Source organism: Oncorhynchus nerka, linkage group LG5, assembly GCF_034236695.1.
Source record: "Oncorhynchus nerka isolate Pitt River linkage group LG5, Oner_Uvic_2.0, whole genome shotgun sequence".
NCBI classification, from domain to species: Eukaryota; Metazoa; Chordata; class Actinopteri; order Salmoniformes; family Salmonidae; genus Oncorhynchus; species Oncorhynchus nerka.
This window is the reverse complement of record NC_088400.1, coordinates 27,362,114-27,386,732: the sequence shown is the minus strand read 5'-3', so window position 1 is coordinate 27,386,732 and position 24,619 is coordinate 27,362,114. Positions and strand designations below refer to the sequence as shown.

Below are 24,619 nucleotides of genomic sequence, written 5' to 3'. Positions count from 1 at the left end.
TGTTGAGGCCGGCAATACAAGTAACGTTATTAGTAGCAATGGAGGACATCTTCGGCAGGCTAAGCTAGAAGAGTGTGCACGCGGGAGGCCTATAGACAAGCAGCAAGCTAACACAAGCTTGGATAGCAACAGCTTGCAGGCCAGTCCACATTGTGGAGAACGAAGGCATGAGGGGTTATCATACGGATAGCGTCGAACGACTCAACATATGAGTTATCCTCGAGAGCCACTGTCGTTACAAAAATACACTAGCTGTAATGAAAGCGTGAGGGCTACGAAAAAAGCAGAGGCGTTGAAACATACAACAGCTATTGCTCTCACGGGAGACCACTGGACTTCAGTCAGTAACCATAACTACCTTGGGGTTACTGCGCACCACATCGAAGAAAACTGGAAACTGCATTCACACGCTCTGGCCTTAATGAACCTCTTGGAACTACCCATCTCAGAACCGTCAAATAATCTTACTAGAAAATATTCATATTCATGAAATCACAAGTGAAATATAGCGAAACACAGCTTAGCCTTTTGTTAATCACCCTGTCGTCTCAGATTTGGAAATTATGCTTTACAGCGATAGCAAGACAAGCATTTGTGTAAGTTTATCGATAGCCTAGCATAGCATTATGTCCATCTAGCAGCAGGAAGCTTGGTCACGAAAATCAGAAAAGCAATCAAATTAACCGTTGTCCTTTGATGATCTTCGGCTGTTTTCACTGACGAGACTCCCAGTTAGACAGAAAATGTTCCTTTTGTTCCATAAAGATTATTTTTATACCCAAAATATCTCAGTTTGTTTGTCACATTATGTTCAGAAATTCACCAGAAATAGCGGTCACGACAACGCCGGGAAAAAAAATCCAAATTATATCCATAATATCAACAGAAACATGGCAAACGTTTTTTATAATCAATCCTCAAGGTATTTTTCAAATATCTATTTGATAATATATCAACCGGGACAGTTGGCTTTTCAGTAGGACCGGCAGGAAAAAGGGCTACCTCTCTCTTTTACGTAAGAATCACTCTGAGAGCCATCAGCTGGCCACTTACGCAATGTGGTCTTTTACGCTCATTCTTCAACATAAAGGCGTGAAACTACGTCTAAAGGCTGTAGACACCTCAGGGAAGACGTAGAAAAGGGAATCTGGGTGATATCCCTTTAAAAGGAGGATAGTTATGCAAAGGAACAGAAGGGTTTCAAAATAAGAGGCACTTCCTGATTGGATTTTCCTCAGGGTTTCGCCTGCAATATCAGTTCTGCTATACTCACAGACAATATTTGTACAGTTTTGGAAACGTTAGAGTGTTTTCTATCATAAGCTGTCGATTATATGCATATTCTAGCATCTGGTCCTGAGAAATAGGCCGTTTACTTTGGGAACGTTATTTTTCCAAAAATAAAAATAGTGACCCCTAGCTTCAAGAGGGTTTAATGAAGACAGAAGAGAGGCACTATGCTGAAACGTTCGCCGGGCATTTCATGGATCTAGCAAAGCAGTGGAACATTGAAAACAAAGTTACCACGTGTTACCACGGAACATGATTGCAGCTGCAAAACATCTGCGTATTGAACACCTGCCCTGCATAGCGCAAAGTCTCCAAAGGTCCATCAGTGTCCCTACAGAACAGCGGGTCCGACAATGCCCTTGCCAAATGTTCGAAAAATTATTGGCCATTTCGCTGTACCGTTTTGGACTGTAATTAGAAGTAGAGGTTTCTCCTCCTTGTTTTGCGTTTATTCTCCGTGTGTGGCGACTTCATTTGGGCATGTTCCTCCACCTGTTGTTGTTGAGTTGGGGCTTCTAATAAACGATTGTGCTATTGGGACTTCCTTTCTCTCCTGCTCCTGACTACTGCACCTCCCTCCTCTTAGGAGGCAAGTAACAACAACAAGATGGAATTCCACTCTGGAAATGGTAAAGCTTGCCCATCGAAACCAACAACAACTGAGACATGCTCTGGCCCAACATAAAATGAACATCACCATGCCAACCACAGCTGAACTGGAGAAACTGGAGGCACTACTAGAGCCCTGCAGTTTATATTCTCTATCTCACTATGTGTGTTATAATAATATATTGTGTGTGTAGGCGTGAGAGAGTGTGTGTGTGTGTGTAGGCATGAGAGAGAGTGTGTGTGTGTGTGTGTGTGTGTGTGTGATTTTGAATAGCTTTTCATGCAGGTACTTGACTGAAATTCTGGGAGGAGAGAAGTACATTTCCTGCTCAGTGGTGTTGCCTGCTTTGTGTCATCTCCTTCGAGTGGTGGAGAGCTTGGATGATGACCATGCCATGGTAAGATTCAAGCTAACATTCACAACAGAACTGGAGACACACAATGAAAACACGAACCTCACATGGCTGAAGATCGCCACAGCACTCGACCCAAGGTTTAAGGACCTGAAATGCCTTCCCAGAACTGAGAGGGGTGAGGTGTGGGCTTTGGTCAGCATCTTGCTGAAGGAAGAGAGGCCTGCACAGCAACCTGATAAAGCAACAGATTCAGAGCCAGCGATGAAGAAAGCTGCCCCTTTGTTGAGATCTTCTGAGTCTGACTCTGATGAAGAGGAGGAGTCCATTGAGAAATGTTTGGAGCATTACGAAGCAGAGCCTATTATTAACTTGTTGGACAAGTTGATGCTCTTTGTATCGATAGAGCTAATTGTTTTTTTTCTTATAAACAACCCTCCAATCACTAATGGGGAGAACAATCATTTAGAATGGCTGAAGCTTTAACTGTGTGTGTGTGTGTGTGTGTGTGTGTGCGCGTGTGCGTGTGTGAGAGAGAATTTACGATGGAGCATTAGTGACCTACTGGGAGCATAATCGCGATTAATCACATGAAATTCTATAGTTAATTATTTTAATCGTTTGATAACCCTAAAAAAATAAGTATGGAAGATTGGAAGATGCAGACAATTACATTGATGGAAGCTACAATCTATCTGTAATATTAAAGCTGATCTACTCCCTAAAAAATGCTAAAATTCACAGCAAGCTACTTAATTGTTACCCAGAAATTATTTGATATTGAAATAAAAACATCTGCATTGGAGCTTTAAAACAATTGTTTAGTTTCAAAGTTAAACAGTAAGCCAGTGGCCCTGTGCATGGTCTCACTTTCAACTCACGAGGGAAAAACCACTGACAGGATGTTTAGGTTTCAGTGACACATTTCCTGTGTATTGTGGTTATAGCCTGATTTGTAGACACCCAATGTGTTCACACAGGCTGTAGTTCACCATGTAGTAACACTATGCAGCTGATGGATCTACATATGTGCTATCTGAACACATCTCTAGTGAATGGTTGAAGGAGAGAGAGAGAGAGACAAGAGAGAGAGTGATTGTTGAGGACACAGACCTGACTGGGAGCTGCTACTGGAGCTGCCATGAGAGGACATGGACTTCCCACCCTTCTCCGCAGGAGACTGAGGGGCCCCACTGGACAGCAGAGAAAGAGAGAGAAGAGTGAGAGAAAGAGAAGAGTGAGAGAAGAGTGAGAGAAAGTGAGAGAGAACAAGAGAGAGCGGGAGAGGGAAAGAGAAAGAGAGAAAAAGTGAGAGAGGCAGATGACAAGAATCAGGCACACACACACAATGTCATGCTCTATACTTCAAATGGTGTCTCAGAGATATATAATGTTCTGTCATGGGTCCTGTCAAAGCTGACTATGGATTATCCACCCTGTAACTGGTAGTACTGCTCACTGCTCACTGACACTGAATGATGTGTGATGTGGTAACAAACGTACCTCAACCCTGTCCGGTGATGATTCATCAGCTCTTTGCAATATGATTTGGATGTTGTACGCTCCGGAACCTTCAAAAATATCATTTTGACATGTGAGGGTACAGTATACAGTGGAGTAAAGTACTTAAGTACAAAAACTTGAAAGTACTACTGAATATGTTTTTTGGGGGTATCGGTACTTTACTATTCATATTTTTTATCAACTTTTACTTTTACTTCACTACATTCCTAAACAAAATTATGTACCTTTTAATCCTTACATTCTCCCTGACACCCAAAAGTACTTGTTACATTTTGAATGCTTAGCAGGACAGGAAAATGGTCTAATTCACACACTCATCAAGAAAACATCCCTGGTCATCCCTACTGCCTCTGATCTGGCGGACTCACTAAACACATGCTTTATTTGTAAATTATGTCTAAGCGTTGGAGAGTGCCCCTGGCTATCCATAAATGTAAAAATAAATGACAAATGGTGCTTAATATAAGGAATTTGAAATTAATTCATACTTTTGATACTTAAGTATATTTTAGCAACTACATTTACTTTTGATTTACGGTTGATTTTTACACAAGTAGGATTTTACTAGGTGACTTTCACCTTTACTTGAGTCATTTTCTATTAAGGTATCTTTACTTTTACTCAAGTATGGCAATTGGGTACTTTTTCCACAACTGACAGTATATGCCTGACTACCTTGCACAAAGCATCACAACATTAGGACATATTAGGACATTCTAAAACACTGCATGCTCTGTGGGGACTCCAGAAATGTGTAACTGATCCTAACCGCCAACCTGGACTGTATCATTTACTATAGAGGATGCGGATACCAACTTTAGGAGAACACATGAGGAGAAGCCTGTGAAGCAGGCAATCGGGTCTTGTGTTCATTCTTTCTCAATGTTGTCCCCAACAGCTGTCAACATTTTCACCTTTTTCTCATGTCATATCATCACACAAGAGGAAAGGAAGACAACACCCATTGAAAGAGGAAATCGTTCTGAAAATCATACTCCCTTTAACTACTGACATCCCTTCAACAGGGCTTACTGGCAGCTGCATGTCCCTGAGTTTCTCACGTGTTTTTAAAATGATTTCTGTGATGAATGCAACAAGAAAACTTGTAAGCAATTAAAGCACATCAACTCCATATTCCCATATCAAGCAGTAACAGAACACTAGAGTGCTGTATCCTAAGGATACACCTCTCTGCTTTTATTAGAGGAACTAGAGATATGTTTCTGGAAACAGAATGTGTATCACATCGTTGAATGAGTTTGTTGTTAGTCAGGGGTGCCATAGGAAGCTTGAGGGCACTGCCACAGTCCTCTTCCTTTATGTTGGCATGACTAACATCACCAAAAACAACAACTACAAACCTCCCTGAAAGATAACACACACATGGGGTTATACACATACACACATGGGGTCTCACCAGGCTCACACACAAACACAGACATACCACAGAAACCCAAACACAAATATACACACACATACTGTACAATACACTCACACCCATGCATGGGCTGACTCATATCCTGCAGTCCCTGGTTATATCCATAGGGTGGGCGGATTAAGGTTAATTAAATATTGTGTGGTTGAAGGGTGGATGGGTGGTGGCTGTGTTGAAAAAAGAGAAAACAATGCATTAAAAATCCATAAATGTATAATTATTGTGCAATTCATATCTATAGGCTACATGGAGGTTTTTCTTTCATTAGTTTTTATCTGCCGTTAGTGTGTAACCTAAGTTTAAGCTTAAGGGCCTAACAGTAGCGTGGCAAATACACACCAATTGCCAAATGCTTTCGGGAACTTGGGCATAAAAGGTTAACTTCCATCCACTGAGGGAAAAAGGACAATGCCAGAGTTAAATTCAATAAGGGCAAGATTCAGTCTTAGGACATTTAAGCCTTACTTACACACGCCATTCTTACGCACCTCTCACTAGTTGGTATCGGACTTACCTCATTAAGATGCGTAATGTGCTTTGCAGGCTTGGTTCCCTTGTGCACGCTGAATGCATTTAATTCATCCACTGAAAACCCTCCCACTTGCTGGCCAAAGATTTTCCATAGAGTTTTCATTCAATAGGATTTTCAGTACATTTATGTTAAACCATCCCTTTAAACATGGGTGTATATTTAATTAGACATTTCTCAACAGACTCAATAGATTACATCGAGAGAACGGGTTCAGAATATAGGTATCAATGAAAGAAAGCCACCTATTCATCTCCGTTTCAGCACCAACTGGTAGATTTAAAAATACTCTTGATTTGTAGATTATTTAGGCACATTTTGGGGTTATGAAAGTGTGTATGAATCATAAAAAAACATGTTTGAGAGCTTTTACGCACAAAATATAATATTGAATAAAAAATACAATGTATTGATTCATCCCGAAAGTTGTCATATTCAAGTTCAATCCATGAAATACTGCAAGGTTGAAAAAAGTGTACAATAAAATAGTCCTATAAATCAACACTAATCCTCACTAATCATGGAACTGTATGACAACAGTTTTATAATGATTTAAATAGGCTACATGTCCAAAATGATTGCACAACTAATGCTAGCGACCCTCATCAACTACATGGACCTGACAAAGGAAAGAAAGGTAAACGAAATGGAATGATGCAAAATGTAGTCTACAAATTGAAGACAACTAACACCGAAGTGACAGTTAGAAATGTATTTGGGTATTACTGACCGTGACTCCCAATAGTGGCTAATATTTAACATGATACAAATTGTAAAATAAAACATTTTAAAACACTTGCATTAACTCGGCAGGTTCCCAAGCTAGCACAGTGGATCTGGGCCAATTCCGGCTGAGAGACGGGACACTCGGCTGAGAGTCAGACTCAGCCGAAGTCATGTGGCCTGAGTCTGGGTGCCTTAGGCTGTATTACTTGTGGCTAGGATGCGGAGATTGAGCTCGGGCCGATTCCGGTGTGTCTGGCCCAAATGTATTACTTGGGTCTTGGGCTGATTGGGGCTACTCTCTGGCAGATGATTACACAGGCTGCTTTGTCACGCCCTGACCTTAGTTATCTTCGTTTTCTTTATTATTTTGGTAAGGTCAGGGTGTGACGAGGGTGGTATGTGTGTTTTTGTCTTGTCTAGGGTTTTTTGTATTTCTATGGGGTTTTGGTATGTCTAGGTATGTGTAGGTCTATGGTGGCATGAATTGGTTCCCAATCAGACAGCTGTTTATCGTTGTCTCTGATTGGGGATCCTATTTAGGTTGCCATTTTCCATTTTGGTTTTGTGGGTTATTGTCTATGTGTAGTTGCATGTCAGCACTCAGTTATTTATAGCTTCACGTTCGTTTCGTTTTGTTTTGTTACGAAGTGTTCTTCGTTTGAATAAAAGAAGAATGTATTCTAATCACACTGCGCCTTGGTCTCCTCGTTATGGCGAACGTGACAGAATAAACCACCAAATCAGGACCAAGCAGCGTGAAAAGGAGGAACAGTGCTTAATGGGGAAATGGACCTGGGAGGAGATATTAGATGGAGCAGGACCCTGGACACAGCCGGGGGAGTATCACCGTCCTAAGGAGGAGTTAGAGGCAGCGAAAGCGGAACGGCGATACTACGAGGATAAATACCGGAGAATAGAGGCTAGCACGGAAGCCAGAGAGGCAGCACCAATAAAACAATTTTGGGGGGCACACGAGGCGATTGCATGAGTCAGGTCGGAGACCTGAGCCTACTCCTCGTGCTTACTGTGGGGAGCGTGTTACTGGTCAGGCACCGTGTTATGCGGTAGAGAGCACGGTGTCTCCAGTGCGCTATTCTAGCCCGCTGCGCTCTATTCCAGCTCCTCGCATTGGCCGGGCTAGAATGGGCATCCAGCCAGGAAGGAGGGTGCCGCCTCAGCGCTCCTGGTCTCCAGTATATCTCTTTGGACCAGGATATCCTGCGCCGGCTCTGTGTACTGTGTCTCTGGTGAGTCTCCACAGTCCAGTACGTCCTCTGCCTGCTCCCCGCACTCGCCCTGAGGTGTGTGTCACCAGCCCAGTACCACCAGTGCCGACACCACGCACCAGGCTTCCAGTGCGCCTCCAGGGTCCAGTACGCCCTGTTCCTGCTCCTCGCACTCGCCCTGAGGTGTGTGTCCCCAGCCCAGTACCACCAGTGCCGGCACCACGCACCAGGCCTATAGTGTGCCTCGGCAGTCAAGTACGCCCTGTTCCTCCTCTCCGCACTCGCCCTGAGGTGCGTGTCCCCAGCCCGGTACCACCAGTTCTCGCACCAGGCCTCCAGTGCGCCTCCAGGATCCAGTAAGCCCTGTTCCTGCTCCTCGCACTCGCCCTGAGGTGCGTGTCCCCAGCCTGGTACCACCAGTGCCGGCACCACGCACCAGGCCTACAGTGCGCCTCGGCAGTCCAGAGCATCCGGCGACAGTACCTAGTCCAGAGCGTCCGGCGACGGTCCCCAGCTCGGGGTCTCCAGCGACGGTCCCCAGTCCAGAACATCCGGCGATGATCCACGCAGCGAGTTTATTTATTTTTTATTTTTATTTTTATTTCACCAGGTAGGCTAGTTGAGAACAAGTTCTCATTTGCAACTGCGACCTGGCCAAGATAAAGCATAGCAGTGTGAACAGACAACACAGAGTTACACATGGAGTAAACAATTAACAAGTCAATAACACAGTAGAAAAAAAAAGTAAAAAAAGGGGGGAGTCTATATACAATGTGTGCAAAAGGCATGAGGTAGGCGAATAATTACAATTTTGCAGATTAACACGAGTGATAAATGATCAGATGGTCATGTACAGGTAGAGATATTGGTGTGCAAAAGAGCAGAAAAGTAAATAAATAAAAACAGTATGGGGATGAGGTAGGTGAAAATGGGTGGGCTATTTACCAATAGACTATGTACAGCTGCAGCGATCGGTTAGCTGCTCAGATAGCTGATGTTTGAAGTTGGTGAGGGAGATAAAAGTCTCCAACTTCAGCGATTTTTGCAATTCGTTCCAGTCACAGGCAGCAGAGTACTGGAAAGAAAGGCGGCTGAATGAGGTGTTGGCTTTAGGGATGATCAATGAGATACACCTGCTGGAGCGCGTGCTACGGATGGGTGTTGCCATCGTGACCAGTGAACTGAGATAAGGCGGAGCTTTACCTAGCATGGACTTGTAGATGACCTGGAGCCAGTGGGTCTGGCGACGAATATGTAGCGTGGGCCAGCCGACTAGAGCATACAAGTCGCAGTGGTGGGTGGTATAAGGTGCTTTAGTGACAAAGCGGATGGCACTGTGATAGACTGCATCCAGTTTGCTGAGTAGAGTGTTGGAAGCCATTTTGTAGATGACATCGCCGAAGTCGAGGATCGGTAGGATAGTCAGTTTTACTAGGGTAAGCTTGGCGGCGTGAGTGAAGGAGGCTTTGTTGCGGAATAGAAAGCCGACTCTTGATTTGATTTTCGATTGGAGATGTTTGATATGAGTCTGGAAGGAGAGTTTGCAGTCTAGCCAGACACCTAGGTACTTATAGATGTCCACATATTCAAGGTCGGAACCATCCAGGGTGGTGATGCTAGTCGGGCATGCGGGTGCAGGCAGCGATCGGTTGAAAAGCATGCATTTGGTTTTACTAGCGTTTAAGAGCAGTTGGAGGCCACGGAAGGAGTGTTGTATGGCATTGAAGCTCGTTTGGAGGTTAGATAGCACAGTGTCCAATGACGGGCCGAAAGTATATAGAATGGTGTCGTCTGCGTAGAGGTGGATCAGGGAATCACCCGCAGCAAGAGCAACATCATTGATATATACAGAGAAAAGAGTCGGCCCGAGAATTGAACCCTGTGGCACCCCCATAGAGACTGCCAGAGGACCGGACAGCATGCCCTCCGATTTGACACACTGAACTCTGTCTGCAAAGTAATTGGTGAACCAGGCAAGGCAGTCATCCGAAAAACCGAGGCTACTGAGTCTGCCGATAAGAATATGGTGATTGACAGAGTCGAAGGCCTTGGCAAGGTCGATGAAGACGGCTGCACAGTACTGTCTTTTATCGATGGTGGTTATGATATCGTTTAGTACCTTGAGTGTGGCTGAGGTGCACCCGTGACCGGCTCGGAAATCAGATTGCACAGCGGAGAAGGTACGGTGGGATTCGAGATGTTCAGTGACCTGTTTGTTGACTTGGCTTTCGAAGACCTTAGATAGGCAGGGCAGGATGGATATAGGTCTGTAGCAGTTTGGGTCCAGGGTGTCTCCCTTGAAGAGGGGGATGACTGCGGCAGCTTTCAATCCTTGGGGATCTCGGACGATATGAAAGAGAGGTTGAACAGGCTGGTAATAGGGGTTGCGACAATGGAGGCGGATAGTTTCAGAAATAGAGGGTCCAGATTGTCAAGCCCAGCTGATTTGTACGGGTCCAGGTTTTGGAGCTCTTTCAGAACATCTGCTATCTGGATTTGGGTAAAGGAGAACCTGGAGAGGCTTGGGCGAGGAACTGCGGGGGGGGCGGAGCTGTTGGCCGAGGTTGGAGAAGCCAGGCGGAAGGCATGGCCAGCCGTTGAGAAATGCTTATTGAAGTTTTCGATAATCATGGATTTATCGGTGGTGACCGTGTTACCTAGCCTCAGTGCAGTGGGCAGCTGGGAGGAGGTGCTCTTGTTCTCCATGGACTTCACAGTGTCCCAGAACTTTTTGGAGTTGGAGCTACAGGATGCAAACTTCTGCCTGAAGAAGCTGGCCTTAGCTTTCCTGACTGACTGCGTGTATTGGTTCCTGACTTCCTGAACAGTTGCATATCACGGGACTCTTCGATGCTATTGCAGTCTGCCACAGGATGTTTTTGTGCTGGTCGAGGGCAGTCAGGTCTGGAGTGAACCAAGGGCTGTATCTGTTCTTGGTTCTGCATTTTTTGAACGGAGCATGCTTATCTAAAATGGAGAGGAAGTTGCTTTTAAAGAATGACCAGGCATCCTCAACTGACGGGATGAGGTCAATGTCCTTCCAGGATACCCGGGCCAGGTCGATTAGGAAGGCCTGCTCACAGAAGTGTTTTAGGGAGCGTTTGCCAGTGATGAGGGGTGGTCGTTTGACTGCGGCTCCATAGCGAATACAGGCAATGAGGCAGTGATCGCTGAGATCCTGGTTGAAGACAGCGGAGGTGTATTTGGAGGGCCAGTTGGTCAGGATGACGTCTATGAGGGTGCCCTTGTTTACAGAGTTAGGGTTGTATCTGGTGGGTTCCTTGATGATTTGTGTGAGATTGAGGGCATCTAACTTAGATTGTAGGGCTGCCGGGGTGTTAAGCATATCCCAGTTTAGGTCAACTAACAGAACAAACTCTGAAGCTAGATGGGGGGCGATCAATTCACAAATGGTGTCCAGGGCACAGCTGGGAGCTGAGGGGGGTCGGTAGCAGGCGGCAACAGTGAGAGACTTATTTCTGGAGAGAGTAATTTTCAAAATTAGTAGTTCGAACTGTTTGGGTATGGACCTGGAAAGTATGACATTACTTTGCAGGCTATCTCTGCAGTAGACTGCAACTCCTCCCCTTTGGCAGTTCTATCTTGACGGAAGATGTTATAGTTGGGTATGGAAATCTCTGAATTTTTGGTGGCCTTCCTGAGCCAGGATTCAGACACAGCAAGGACATCAGGGTTAGCAGAGTGTGCTAAAGCAGTGAGTAAAACAAACTTAGGGAGGAGGCTTCTGATGTTGACATGCATGAAACCAAGGCTTTTTCGATCACAGAAGTCAACAAATGAGGGTGCCAGGGGACATGCAGGGCCTGGGTTTACCTCCACATCACCCGCGGAACAGAGAAGGAGTAGTATGAGGGTGCGGCTAAAGGCTATCAAAACTGGTCGCCTAGAGCGTTGGGGACAGAGAATAAGAGGAGCAGGTTTCTGGGCATGGTAGAATATATTCAGGGCATAATGCGCAGACAGGGGTATGGTGGGGTGCGGGTGCAGCGGAGGTAAGCCCAGGCACTGGGTGATGATGAGAGAGGTTGTATCTCTGGACATGCTGGTTGTAATGGGTGAGGTCACCGCATGTGTGGGAGGTGGGACAAAGGAGTTATCAGGGGTATGAGGAGTGGAACTAGGGGGTCCATTGTGAACTAAAACAATGATAACTAACCTGAACAACAGTATACAAGGCATATTGACATTTGAGAGAGTCATACAGCGAGGCATACAGTAATCACAGGTGTTGAATTGGGAAAGCTAGCTAAAACAGTAGGTTAGACAACAACAGCTAATCAGCTGGCACGACAACAGCAGGTAAAATGGCGTTGACTAGGCAACGGGGCCAACAGATAAAACAAACAAGCAGAATGGAGTGCCGTGAATTAATGGACAGTCCAGCGTGCATCAGCTATGTAGCCAAGAGATCAGTGTCCAGGGGGCAGCGGTGGATGGGGCAGGGAAGCTGGACTGGCGAGTGTTATCCAGGTTAAAAAAAACGAACAATGACTAAATAGCTTGTAGCTAGTTAGCTGGTTAGCTTCTGGAGGTTCTTGAGTGTGTTCTAAAAAATTAAAAATAATAGCAATTCCGTATCACATTGGGTGAGGCAGGTTTCCGGAAGGTATAAACAAATTAAAAATCAAAAAGAGATAGAAAGTTTTCCTACTTGGAACCGGTATGTTTTCTAGGCCTTATTCATGGTTTCCTCACGTGTAAAAGTGGTGGAATTAAGTTAAGGTCAGAATACAGCGTATCTGTTGACACACCTCCGCCACACCTTCATTTATTCAATCTCCACCCAAAACAAATAGTAGGTGAATAGAATACTATTCTCATGCTTATATTCAAGGTCAGAATAAGCATAGAGAGAGAAGCACATAAAAAAATGAATTTTAGGCAAGTTTAACTCAGGTCGGAATTCCCCCTTAGAGAAAGGCTGGAAAATGGAGAGTTGAAAATAAAGAGAAGGGAGGGCCAGAAAAGTAGTCTAATGTTTGGGAAATATTTGGTGAAGTGGTAAAAGAGGATGATAGCAGTGCTGGCTATGTTATGTGTGATGATTGTGAGGCACTACACAAATGTGATTCAATATGGAACTTCAATGGAACTGTACAGTTCAGATGGGTTAAATGGAATAGTAACTGAAATCTGGACACTGACTGTCGGTCTATAACCTCTCACATAGCCTAATATATTATTAACCCCTGCAGAATTAAGCATTACTTTCAGTACAATCAGTGGTGACCTGTCATTTTGGGCAGGTGGGGCTCCACATTTTTCTTTGGGGGGGGGCTAGCCTGTTTTGCACGTTATTTTGGCATTAATACGTATTACATATTAGTTTGAAATCAATGTAATATATATTTATATATATCACTGAGTTAATAAAGCCACATACAAACATGGTCTCTTTTTTGTTTTCTTGAGTAAGGCAGCTCCAAAATGCAGGTGTTTCAGCCTAGCTCAGTGATTTCTGTGGTGGTTGGGGCAAGCCAGCAGAAAATACAGAGCGTTGCACCATGATTGGCTCAGTGTTCTGTCACTCATGGGGACAATACATCACCGCCAAGTCTAAGGGTAGACCTACACAATTCTAGCCTCTTGGGTGCTGCCATAGAGTTACATTAGAACTGTCCATCCAAGACATCTCAAGGACATTAGCCACAGATAAAATGACATCAAATCGCGATATATGTACACTAGCTTGATTTGACTGATCATGTCAACATCATACTTTCCAAATCTTAGCTACCAGTCATCATCATGAATCAAGTCGACAATCTACTGACAAATCCTTTTTAATCCTTGTCATATGAAGATAAAAATTACACACAGATGACAAAATTAGCCCACGAAGGACCGCTGAGCCACCTTCCTGTTCAAGTGAGCACAGCACAACAAGGTGAGTCCAAACATGTATTGTATGTTGCTGCATACATTATGTAATATGCCAGGGAGATATGTGACTGTAGCTAAGAAAGTATTACTAATTGTATGTTGTGTAGTAAGATGTTAGTAGCCTTTGTGCCTCACAATAATAATTTGGTCGATTTATCCCTCTTACTTTAGCCTACTGTTCTGACTTGGTGGTGCACATGTAGCCGGTATGATTTAGAGAAATGAAATCATTGAATATTGTAAGAGCTTTAATTGTCTGCTTATATGCCCCCTTTATTTACCCTACGGTTCTGACTTGATGTACTGACTTTTATTCCCCAGGTTGTTGCTGCAAATGAGAAGATGTTCTCAGTCAACTTACCTGGTAAAATAACGGATAAACAGGGAGAACACTGTAAGAACGGTCCATGACTGAATTCTGTCGCTGTACATTTCAAAAGTGCTAAACAAATAGTTATATTGACTACGTCCATCCTAGCTCGCTCATTAATGTCTTAATCGAAATTACGGATTGCCTCTTATCCGCTTGTCATCCCCTTATGTCATAGTTTGTACATCTCAATTGTCATTAGAAACCACCTTTCTTTAAGCAAGTCAGCCATATCAGCTATGTTTTTTTAAAAGGCAGTAAATGAGGCTGAAAGAACTGTTTCGCTGCCAGACAAGGCTCCGCTGATAGCCAGGTGTAGCAGTGGTAAGATGTTAGGACTCTGCTGTTGGGACCTCACCTCGCTCATCAACTCATCCCTGACCGCTGGCTACGTCCCTTCCGTCTTCAAGAGAGCGAGAGTTGCACCCCTTCTGAAAAAACCTACACTCGATCCCTCCGATGTCAACAACTACAGACCAGTATCCCTTCTTTCTTTTCTCTCCAAAACTCTTGAACGTGTCGTCCTTGGCCAGCTCTCCCGCTATCTCTCTCAGAATGACCTTCTTGATCCAAATCAGTCAGGTTTCAAGACTAGTCATTCAACTGAGACTGCTCTTCTCTGTATCACGGAGGCGCTCCACCCAACTATAAAGCTAACTCTCTCTCCTCTGCTCTCATCCTTCTAGACCTATCGGCTGCCTTCGATACTGTGAACCATCAGATCCTCCTCTCCACCCTCTCCGAGTTGGGCATCTCCGGCGCGGCCCACGCTTGGATTGCGTCCTACCTGACAGGTCGCTCCTACCAGGTGGCGTGGCGAGAATCTGTCTCCTCACCACGCGCTCTCACCACTGGCGTCCCCCAGGGCTCTGTTCTAGGCCCTCTCCTATTCTCGCTATACACCAAGTAACTTGGCTCTGTCATAACCTCACATGGTCTCTCCTATCATTGCTATGCAGACGACACACAATTAATCTTCTCCTTTCCCCCTTCTGATGACCAGGTGGCGAATCGCATCTCTGCATGTCTGGCAGACATATCAGTGTGGATGACGGATCACCACCTCAAGCTGAACCTCGGCAAGACGGAGCTGCTCTTCCTCCCGGGAAGGACTGCCCGCTCCATGATCTCGCCATCACGGTTGACAACTCCATTGTGTCCTCCTCCCAGAGCACTAAGAACCTTGGCGTGATCCTGGACAACACCCTGTCGTTCTCAACTAACATCAAGGCGGTGGCCTGTTCCTGTAGGTTCATGCTCTACAACATCCGCAGAGTACGACCCTGCCTCACACAGGAAGCGGCGCAGGTCCTAATCCAGGCACTTGTCATCTCCCGTCTGGATTACTGCAACTCGCTGTTGGCTGGGCTCCCTGCCTGTGCCATTAAACCCCTACAACTCATCCAGAACGCCGCAGCCCGTCTGGTGTTCAACCTTCCCATGTTCTCTCACGTCACCCCGCTCCTCCGCTCTCTCCACTGGCTTCCAGTTGAAGCTCGCATCCGCTACAAGACCATGGTGCTTGCCTACGGAGCTGTGAGGGGAACGGCACCTCAGTACCTCCAGGCTCTGATCAGGCCCTACACCCAAACAAGGGCACTGCGTTCATCCACCTCTGGCCTGCTTGCCTCCCTACCACTGAGGAAGTACAGTTCCCGTGCAGCCCAGTCAAAACTGTTCGCTGCTCTGGCCCCCCAATGGTGGAACAAACTCCCTCACGACGCCAGGACAGCGGAGTCAATCACCACCTTCCGGAGACACCTGAAACCCCACCTCTTTAAGGAATACCTAGGATAGGATAAAGTAATCCTTCTCACCCCCCTCCCCCTTAAAAGATTTAGATGCACTATTGTAAAGTGGCTGTTCCACTGGATGTCTTAAGGTGAACGCACCAATTTGTAAGTCGCTCTGGATAAGAGCGTCTGCTAAATGACTTAAATGTAAATGTAAATGTAAAATGTTATGTAGGCCCTAACAGTTTGTGGGCACTGTTTGTCAGCATTATAGTGCAATTCATGTTTTGTTTAGTGCTGTGTTGTGTAGTGGCTTTTCTGGCATGCATCTCACTTAAATTGTTTTTGCCCCACCAAGATTTACATGCCAAAAGACTGTCTCTAAAGGTGCCAAATTTATCAGCATCATAAAAGGTGATAGCATTTCAACCACAATGCATCCAAGTCTAACTTAAATCTTACCAAAAACATGTTGGGTCATTTTAACAGCTTTTAATTTCCTTAAAACAGGTCAAACTGATGCAATTTTAAACTTTAGCAAGAAATTCTTTCCCATTTTTTTGCCTATTGCATTCTCTCCCTGGTCCCTAAATGTCTTTGCTGAGTGAGAGAAGGAGAGGTGAAAGAGGCAAGAGAAACAAACTTTATTGATGTCATTTAAATTGAACCATTCATTGCATTGATGTATGCCATAATTCTGGTGAGCAGTTGTTTATTTAGACTAGGGCAACAGAAGATAAGCTGCATGTATTCAATTATAAACAAGTTGCTAACAAATAGCTAACAACAATGTCAGAAACTATAATCAGAAACATAGGCCTATCTAAAAAGACCTGTCAAAAATAGTTCTGCCATCTCGGACTGTACTGCGTATTTTCTATTTTTTGGGTTAGAGAAAAGACCATTTGCCCTTATTAAACTCGGCAGATAATTTTCCACCATGATGTTGATTGAACTCATTTGACTGCTATGATAAAGCAATAAGGCACAAGGGGTATGGTATATGGCCAATATACCACAGGGTTGTTCTTAAGCACTACACAATGCGAACTGCTTGGATACAACTTTTACAGATGCACAATCAAGAGCATCCTATCGGGCTGTATCACAGCTTTGGTACGGCAACTGCACTGCCCCCAACCGCAAGGCTCTCCAAGGGGTGGTGTGGTCTGCACAATGCATCACCGGGTGCAAACTACCTGCCCTCCATGACACCTACAGCACTCGATGTCATAGGAAGGCCAAAAAGATCATCAAGGACAACAACCACCCGAGCCACTGCCTGTTCACATTGCTACCTTTCAGAAGGCGGGGTCAGTACAGGTGCATCAAAGCTGGGACCGAGAGATTGAAAAACAGCTTCTATCTCAAGGCCATCAGACTGCTAAACAGCCATCACTAACTCAGAGAGGCTGCTGCCTAAATTGAGACTCAATCACTGGACACTTTAATAAATGGATCACCAGTTACTTTATACAATGCACTCTAAATAATGCCACTTTAATCATGTTTACATATCTTACATTGCTCATATCACATGTGTGTACTGTATTTTATACCATCTATTGCACCTTGCCTATGCCGCTCCGCCATCGCTCATCCATATACTTATATGTACATATTCTCATTCACCCCTTTAGATTTGTGTGTATTAGGTAGTTGTTGGGGAATTGTTAGATTACTTACATTTACATTTAAGTCATTTAGCAGACGCTCTTATCCAGAGCGACTTACAAATTGGTGCATTCACCTTATGACATCCAGTGGAACAGTAGTGCATCTAAATCTTTTAAGGGGGGGGGGGGGGGGTGAGAGGGATTACTTTATCCTATCCTACGTATTCCTTAAAGAGGTGGGGTTTCAGGTGTCTCCGGAAGGTGGTGATTGACTCCGCTGTCCTGGCGTCGTGAGGGAGTTTGTTCCACCATTGGGGGGCCAGAGCAGCGAACAGTTTTGACTGGGCTGAGCGGGAACTGTACTTCCTCAGTGGTAGGGAGGCGAGCAGGCCTTGTTAGATATTACTGCACTGTCGGAACTAGAAGCACAAACATTTCAAAATCAAATTTGATTTGCTATTATAAACTGGTTAGCAACGTAATTATAACATTAAAAATGTATATTTTGTTACAGATTAATAATATGTATAGGAACTGAATATTCTTGTCAACAACAGCAAGTGTTAATTGTGGCATAAATTGATTTGCTATGACCCCAGTGATATCGTCATTTACACATATTGATTCTATCAAATGGTAGCCTACAATGGCATATACATTAATAGGCTACTTGATGGCCAACAGAGGCAAATGTATAATTCTCCACATGTAGCCTAATGTCAGTTTCATTGAGGACTTTCCCTCATAAAAAGAATCACGTGAGGGAGTTCCATAACTTCCATTTACCATTTCCACCCGGGCAGCCCCAGAGACCCAAGAACTGAGCATGCATAAACATAAACTGAGCAAGCAGGGTGCTTGATACCGTTTCCTTTAAGCAGTCAACAATAGAACGCAGGTTAAACCACCTCCGAGCAGATTTATGTATTGCGCTCTAGTGCGTCCAAAGTCGTTTTCCAGTGCATTGTCTGCATTATTTCTTGATTTGTATCAGTTCTAGTGTATTAATATGTTTTAAGGAAAAAGGTTTGGAAATAGGTGTCTCCATGATGACAAAATAAATAGCCTACCTACAACTGGTAATAAGTTGTCACAACGTGTGCACCTGCTGCTCTCGCTCCTCTCGCTCACGTAACTCAGCCAATCACTGCCTGACAGTCAGCAGCAGGTCACAGTCAAATATATATTTTTATGAGAAATGGCATGGCGGCAGCGGTGCAGATTAGCCCAAAACCTACCACCATCGACCAATACATTTTCACCAGATACATCGTAGCCCAATTTTGCAGGGAAACCGAGGACATGGCAACACTGGGTGAGAGAAGTAGTGGTGCGTGAGTAAAATCACTAAGGAAGCCAAGCCAAGCCAGTAAAACAGCCATATTACAACCGTCATTCAGTATGTTATGATAATTGCGTTGTTTGCTCTATAACCACTTGTTCATACGCCATCGTGATATACAATAAGGCCGGACAACAAAAAGACAAAAGTCACACAGTGGCAGAATAAATTCAACAACACATACATTTGTTTCATCACAAAACCGGAGATCTGTCCATTGAAGTCCACAAAAAAAATATTGCATGTACAAATAGTTATGACCTGCAGTATGGTCAAGCAAGTTAATGTTTTCAACAGTTTACTAAACAACTACTGAACGACCCATGGAGTTACCGCAAGTCAGAACAAAGACAACAGGAGCCCTGTCTCCGCTATTCCAGCATCATTTAAACATTCTCAAATCAAAAAGGCTATATATGCTCAGTTTAATACACCGAAAACAAATTTAAAGACACCAAAAACTATTTACTGCAATCACTGTTTGCGAAATGTAATGTGGCTGTCCATGGGACTGATTTGTGTGTGTGTGTGTGTGTGTGTGTGTGTGTGTGTGTGTGTGTGTGCAAGTAAAACTAAAAACGTTGACTCACCCTACTTGTAAACTAGTTGAATGCCAATGCCATCCTCCTCTCTTTCATGTTGGCAAGAACAGTCTATGGCTTTGTCATACAGTACACTTTTAGTTTTGTTGTCGTAGGCTACCTATGCTTGCTTGCTAGCCTAACTTCCTCACATGAGCAACAACGAACCAGCTAAGTTAGCTAGCTAGTTAATGTGAATGTACTAGGCTACATCTAGGCTACATTGAACATCAATCGTTTCAGGCCAGGGGCACAACATATTAATTTATGGTTAGATCAGAATTGCTGTTATAATCATTGGTCTGTACAGAGAATTAAATCAAAACCACATGTCCAAATCACCATCTCCATCCACTGCTTAGGAAAGAGCCAATTTAGCAAGCTAGCTACTGCAGAACATGGTGTGAAGCAAAATCCAAACTTGCCTCTCTTGGGGAACGTTTTGATGCACCTGAACAACCTACAGTTGAGCTCAGCTCAGCTCAACGCTGATGGGCTAATTCTTTTATGTATTTTTTAAAATCAAAGTAGGCCAAATGCTTGCTGGCATCAATCAAATGCTACGGCAGCAACATGTTATACTTTTTTGGTCCTAACACCATCAGATACATGGACTACAAATACTGAGACAGAGGGGAGCTGTTTCCCTCGCTCCAATGATTTCTCTGGTGAGATTCAATCACTTGCGAACTGACAGAAAATTATGAAAACACAGAGAGAGACGAAAGATACATTATTTTATAATATTTGGGGAAGCCTAGCTTGCCTTGGCATCCATGAATACACAACACTGAGTGCAGGTGAACAAACAGCTGACCCGCGCATCAATAACACGCACGCACGCACACACGCACACACACACACACACACCACACAAATACAGACACACACCACTCAGATCCAAATACACACCACACATACAGAACACTGTATGGTACTGTATACAGACAGACAGACAGACAGACAGACAGACAGACAGACAGACAGACAGACAGACAGACAGACAGACAGACAGACAGACAGACAGACAGACAGACAGACAGACAGACCATATACCTCACAGATATAGTGTTGTACATGCACACAACCGGAAGACAGACAGACAGACCATATATCTCACAGATATAGTGTTGTACATGCACACAACCGGAGGACAGACAGACAGACAGACAGACAGACAGACAGACAGACCATATACCTCACAGATATAGTGTTGTACATGCACACAACCGGAAGACAAACAAGACAGACAGACAATAACCTTTAGTTACACCTGACGTGAGATTGATTAAGTCTGACCAACCTTTGGTGGGTGCTCCACAGACCTTGGGAAGTCCCAGAAGACATCATCAAACGTAGGAGACATGGGAGTGGTGGCCATGTCAGACATAGAGCTGCTGTGAAGGGTGTCTCGACTGGAGCCAAGATTGGCATTCTGAAATGGAGACTTAGTTTAGTTCAGGCCATTTATTTTTGGATACATACAGCTCTGGGTTAGATTACTTTATTTAGTGACACATTGGTCGCCTCCCAAGTGCCACTGTATTCCCTGCATAGTGCATTACATGCAATCATATGGGCCCTGGTTAAAAGTTGAATATAAAGGTAATAAGGTACTATCTGGGAGAGAGCCTCTGAGTACTGTAGGTACTAGAGACAAGATGGGGAATATGAATGAGGAAGTAGTAGCAGTAGTTGTTGCACAGATAGAACAATGAGTCAGGTATTTAACCAGATGTATAAATGTGAAGCATTCAGTTGGTGTTTCCATTCACTACCAAATATGGTGAGGAAAGGAAGCCCAGTGGGGCAGTGGGAGAAGATGGAGTGAGATGGATTTTCTCATCGATGAAACATTTGATCTCCATACAGTTTACTGTTTCCAAAACTAGAATCTGTAACAAACAGAGTGGAATGCGTTTTGTAGACTTTAGCCTTTGCCAGTTTAGAAAAAATTCAATTTAGAAGGATTGCAAAGGCGAATTGAATTATAGCACATGCGCACTTCACAGAGTAGTTACTGAAGACTCATCTCTTCAGTTGGTCATATGATTGAGTGTAGTCTAGCCCAGGAGTGTGAAGGTGAACGGAAAGGCTCTGGAGCAACGAACCGCCCTTGCTGTCTCTGCCTGGCCGGTTCCTCTCTCTCCACTGGGATTCTCTGCCTCTAACCCTATTACAGGGGCTAAGTCATTGGCTTAATGGTGCTCTTCCATGCCATCCCTAGGAGGGGTGCGTCACTTGAGTGGGTTGAGTCACTGACGTGATCTTCCTGTCTGGGTTGGCGCCCCCCCCCCCCCCCCCCACCCCTCCCCTGGGTTGTGCCGTGGCGGAGATCTTTGTGGGCTATACTCGGCCTTGTCTCAGGATGGTAAGTTGGTGGTTGAAGATATCCCTCTAGTGGTGTGGGGGCTGTGCTTTGGCAAAGTGGGTGGGGTTATATCCGGCCTGTTTGGCCCTGTCCGGGGGTATCATCGATTGGGGCCACAGTGTCTCCTGACCCCTCAGGTCTCAGTCTCCAGTATTTATGCTGCAGTAGTTTATGTGTCAGGGGGCTAGGGTCAGTCTGTTATATGTGGAGTACTTCTCCTGTCTTATTCGGTGTCCTGTGTGAATTGAAGTATGCTCTCTCTAATTCTCTCTTTCTTTCTCTCTCTCTCTCTCTCGGAGGACCTGAGCCCTAGGACAATGCCTCAGGACTAGCTGGCATGATGACTCCTTGCTGTCCCCAGTCCACCTGGCCGTGCTGCTGCTCCAGTTTCAACTGTTCTGCCTGCGGCTATGAAAAGCCAACTGACATTTACTCCTGAGGTGCTGACTTGCTGCACCCTCGACAACTACTGTGATTATTATTATTTGACCATGCTGGTCATTTTTGAACATTTGAACATCTTGGCCATGTTCTGTTATAATCTCCACCAGGCACAGCCAGAAGAGGACTGGCCACCCCTCATAGCCTGGTTCCTCTCTAGGTTTCTTCCTATGTTTTGGCCTTTCTAGGGAGTTTTTTCTAGCCCCCGTGCTTCTACACCTGCATTGCTTGCTGTTTGGGGTTTTAGGCTGGGTTTCTGTACAGCACTTTGATATATCAGCTGATGTAAGAAGGGCTATATAAATACATTTGATTTGATTTGGATGATTATTGATTCTTGGTTTGATTGTTTAGGTAACACCAGTGAATTTGAGCAGGAAGTTCATGTATTCTAACAGTGTAATTTATTTCCATTACGTGGAACAATTTCAGGTCATTAAAGTGGATTGCAGTTTGAGTTCATTTGTATTTTTACAGGGACAGTGCATATTAATCACAGTTGTGTGTGTCTAATGGCAGGGTGTTCCAGACATGGGAAGCTCTCACACTGAAAGCAAATCGACTAAAGGTGCTTTTCCTTAAGGGAACTATACAGTCACCTCTCATGGCGGATCTTGTGGATCTGCTGCCATAAGGTTTGGGTTTTCTGCTTAGCAAAAGTACTGAGTGGAGGGGAGCCTGGACATTTAGAATTTTGAATCCAAGATAGGCGTCAGTGTATTGCATAAGATTTTTTCAAACTCAGGAGCTTATGCTTTCTATAGCTATTGGGTTTCCTATCAAGTACTTTGAGAGCCTGTTTGCAGACAGACTGAATGGGTTTTAATGTTGAACAGCAAGCTTGGGCCAAACTAGTATGTTAAGTGAGGGAGTATCATAGATTTGAAGTATAGTTTTGTTACCTCTGTAGTCAAAACAATTTCATATGTTTTGGAAATCAGCTAGGTTGAATTTGGTTATTTGAGTTACCTTTTTACATTTGCTTTTTAAAAGAGAGGTTGGAATCAAGTATGATGCCGTGGTACTTAAAATCAGATACCACCTGGAGCTTTTCCCCTGATAGACATCTGTCTCAGGGGCATCAGTTGTTCTCTTTGTGAGGAACATGCAGACTGTTTTTTTTATTGAGATGCAAACATGAGTCTCTGAGCAACTTTGTCATCTGAACCATTACAGTAGGGAGTTCTTGTGTAGCTTGTTGTTTGTTATTTGCATGAATTTATCACTGTATCATCTGCATACATTGGAACTTCAGACCCTGTACAGACAGAAGGAAGATCATTAATGTATGAGCTGAACAGTATTGATCTTTGGGGAATGCAAACATTGTAGATATGAGTGGAAAAAGTTAGTTTTGATTTTTACGCTGATGAGACAGCACCAACTTTTGAAAGATTTTAGATTTGTTAAAAGTCATGATAGTTTTTACTAAACATATCAACAGGTTGAAATGATTAGATTGCTGGAAAGGGGTTATGGGTTTGTTTATTGTTTACTGTCTATTGTTTATTTTAGGTGTTGATTTGACTCAATTAAACATTGTATTATCTGATGTGTTTGAGTAGGATTCTTTCTTCCGGGACGGAGGGAAGTAACCTAAAGTATGTATGTTAAAGGAGCCATCGGAAAACAACATTTCCCAAACAACATTTTATTAAATGCCTGGGATTAAATATCACTGATTCCTTACGCTGAGAAATGTACTACATTTGCGACAGAGGAAAAAATAATTACATTTAGATAGTAATGATATCAGGATAATTGTATCTAAGGGTAGCGTATGTTCAATTAAGCATACATATACATTGATGTAGGTTAAAATTTACGATTAATGATTTGAGGTACAGTGGAATTATCATTATTATTAGGTTTTGTCTATAGTTAACTTTTGGGTTTCTGAATTGGTGTAGAATAATGAATGCTAACAAAGGGTTTTGTGTTTTTTTCTGGGAAAATGGGGGTGTCATTGTCTCTTTTTGAAATGTTTCCTGAGAGTACAATATTGGGGAGAGTGAGTGAGATTGAGGCCATAAACTACCAAATTGAAAAGGGCCTGGAAGATTTTGGTTTTTTTTTACCTTAAGGTTTGCAAATACACACACACACAACACATTTGTTATGACTATTTGTTGGTGTTTTTAAAATACTATGTTTGATTTGTTTTGAAATTTTATTTGAGTTTAGTGAGTTTTCCATTTGTTTTAGTGCCAATGTATCTTAAAGGGGCACACACGCACATGGAATTTTTCTGAGTTTTAATTTTCTGAGTTTTAATTAAACACGTGAATTATTTTGATAAAGGAATGTTCTGGGAACCTGGGATACAACATGTAGGAAATGTTTGACTATTTAAAAAAAAATGTGTCTAATATAGTAAGAAACCCTTCTTTGAAGGGTCTATTTTCCTATGACCATATGGGTAAAATCATTTTTCTTTGTGGAGTTTTTTAGAGTAGTGCTTTTAATTTGATGAGGTTATTTGATTGAAAAAAATAATATTTTGTACCAGTAGTAGTGTTGTTTTATACATTATTCTCATGGAGAGATATGTGTTAAAATGGGGGAGGAT

General features: G+C 43.7%; 1 protein-coding gene across 7 annotated transcripts in view; it reads right to left on the bottom strand.

Annotated features, from left to right (window-relative positions):
• The window catches only part of LOC115129295 (mitogen-activated protein kinase kinase kinase kinase 4-like), a 143,125-nt gene that overhangs the window by 58,035 nt on the left and 60,471 nt on the right, over window positions 1-24,619 (bottom strand). For all 7 annotated transcript variants that reach the window (XR_010463924.1, XM_029659485.2, XM_029659486.2 and 4 more), the window contains 3 exons: window positions 20,542-20,673; window positions 3,756-3,823; window positions 3,366-3,445 (listed from right to left, as the gene is read on the bottom strand). Coding sequence is in view for 6 of the 7 variants with exons in the window: in XM_029659485.2 (XP_029515345.1) it covers window positions 3,366-3,445; window positions 3,756-3,823; window positions 20,542-20,673 (280 nt within the window). In the remaining variant the exon portion in view is untranslated. The remainder of the gene's footprint in view (window positions 1-3,365; window positions 3,446-3,755; window positions 3,824-20,541; window positions 20,674-24,619) is intronic.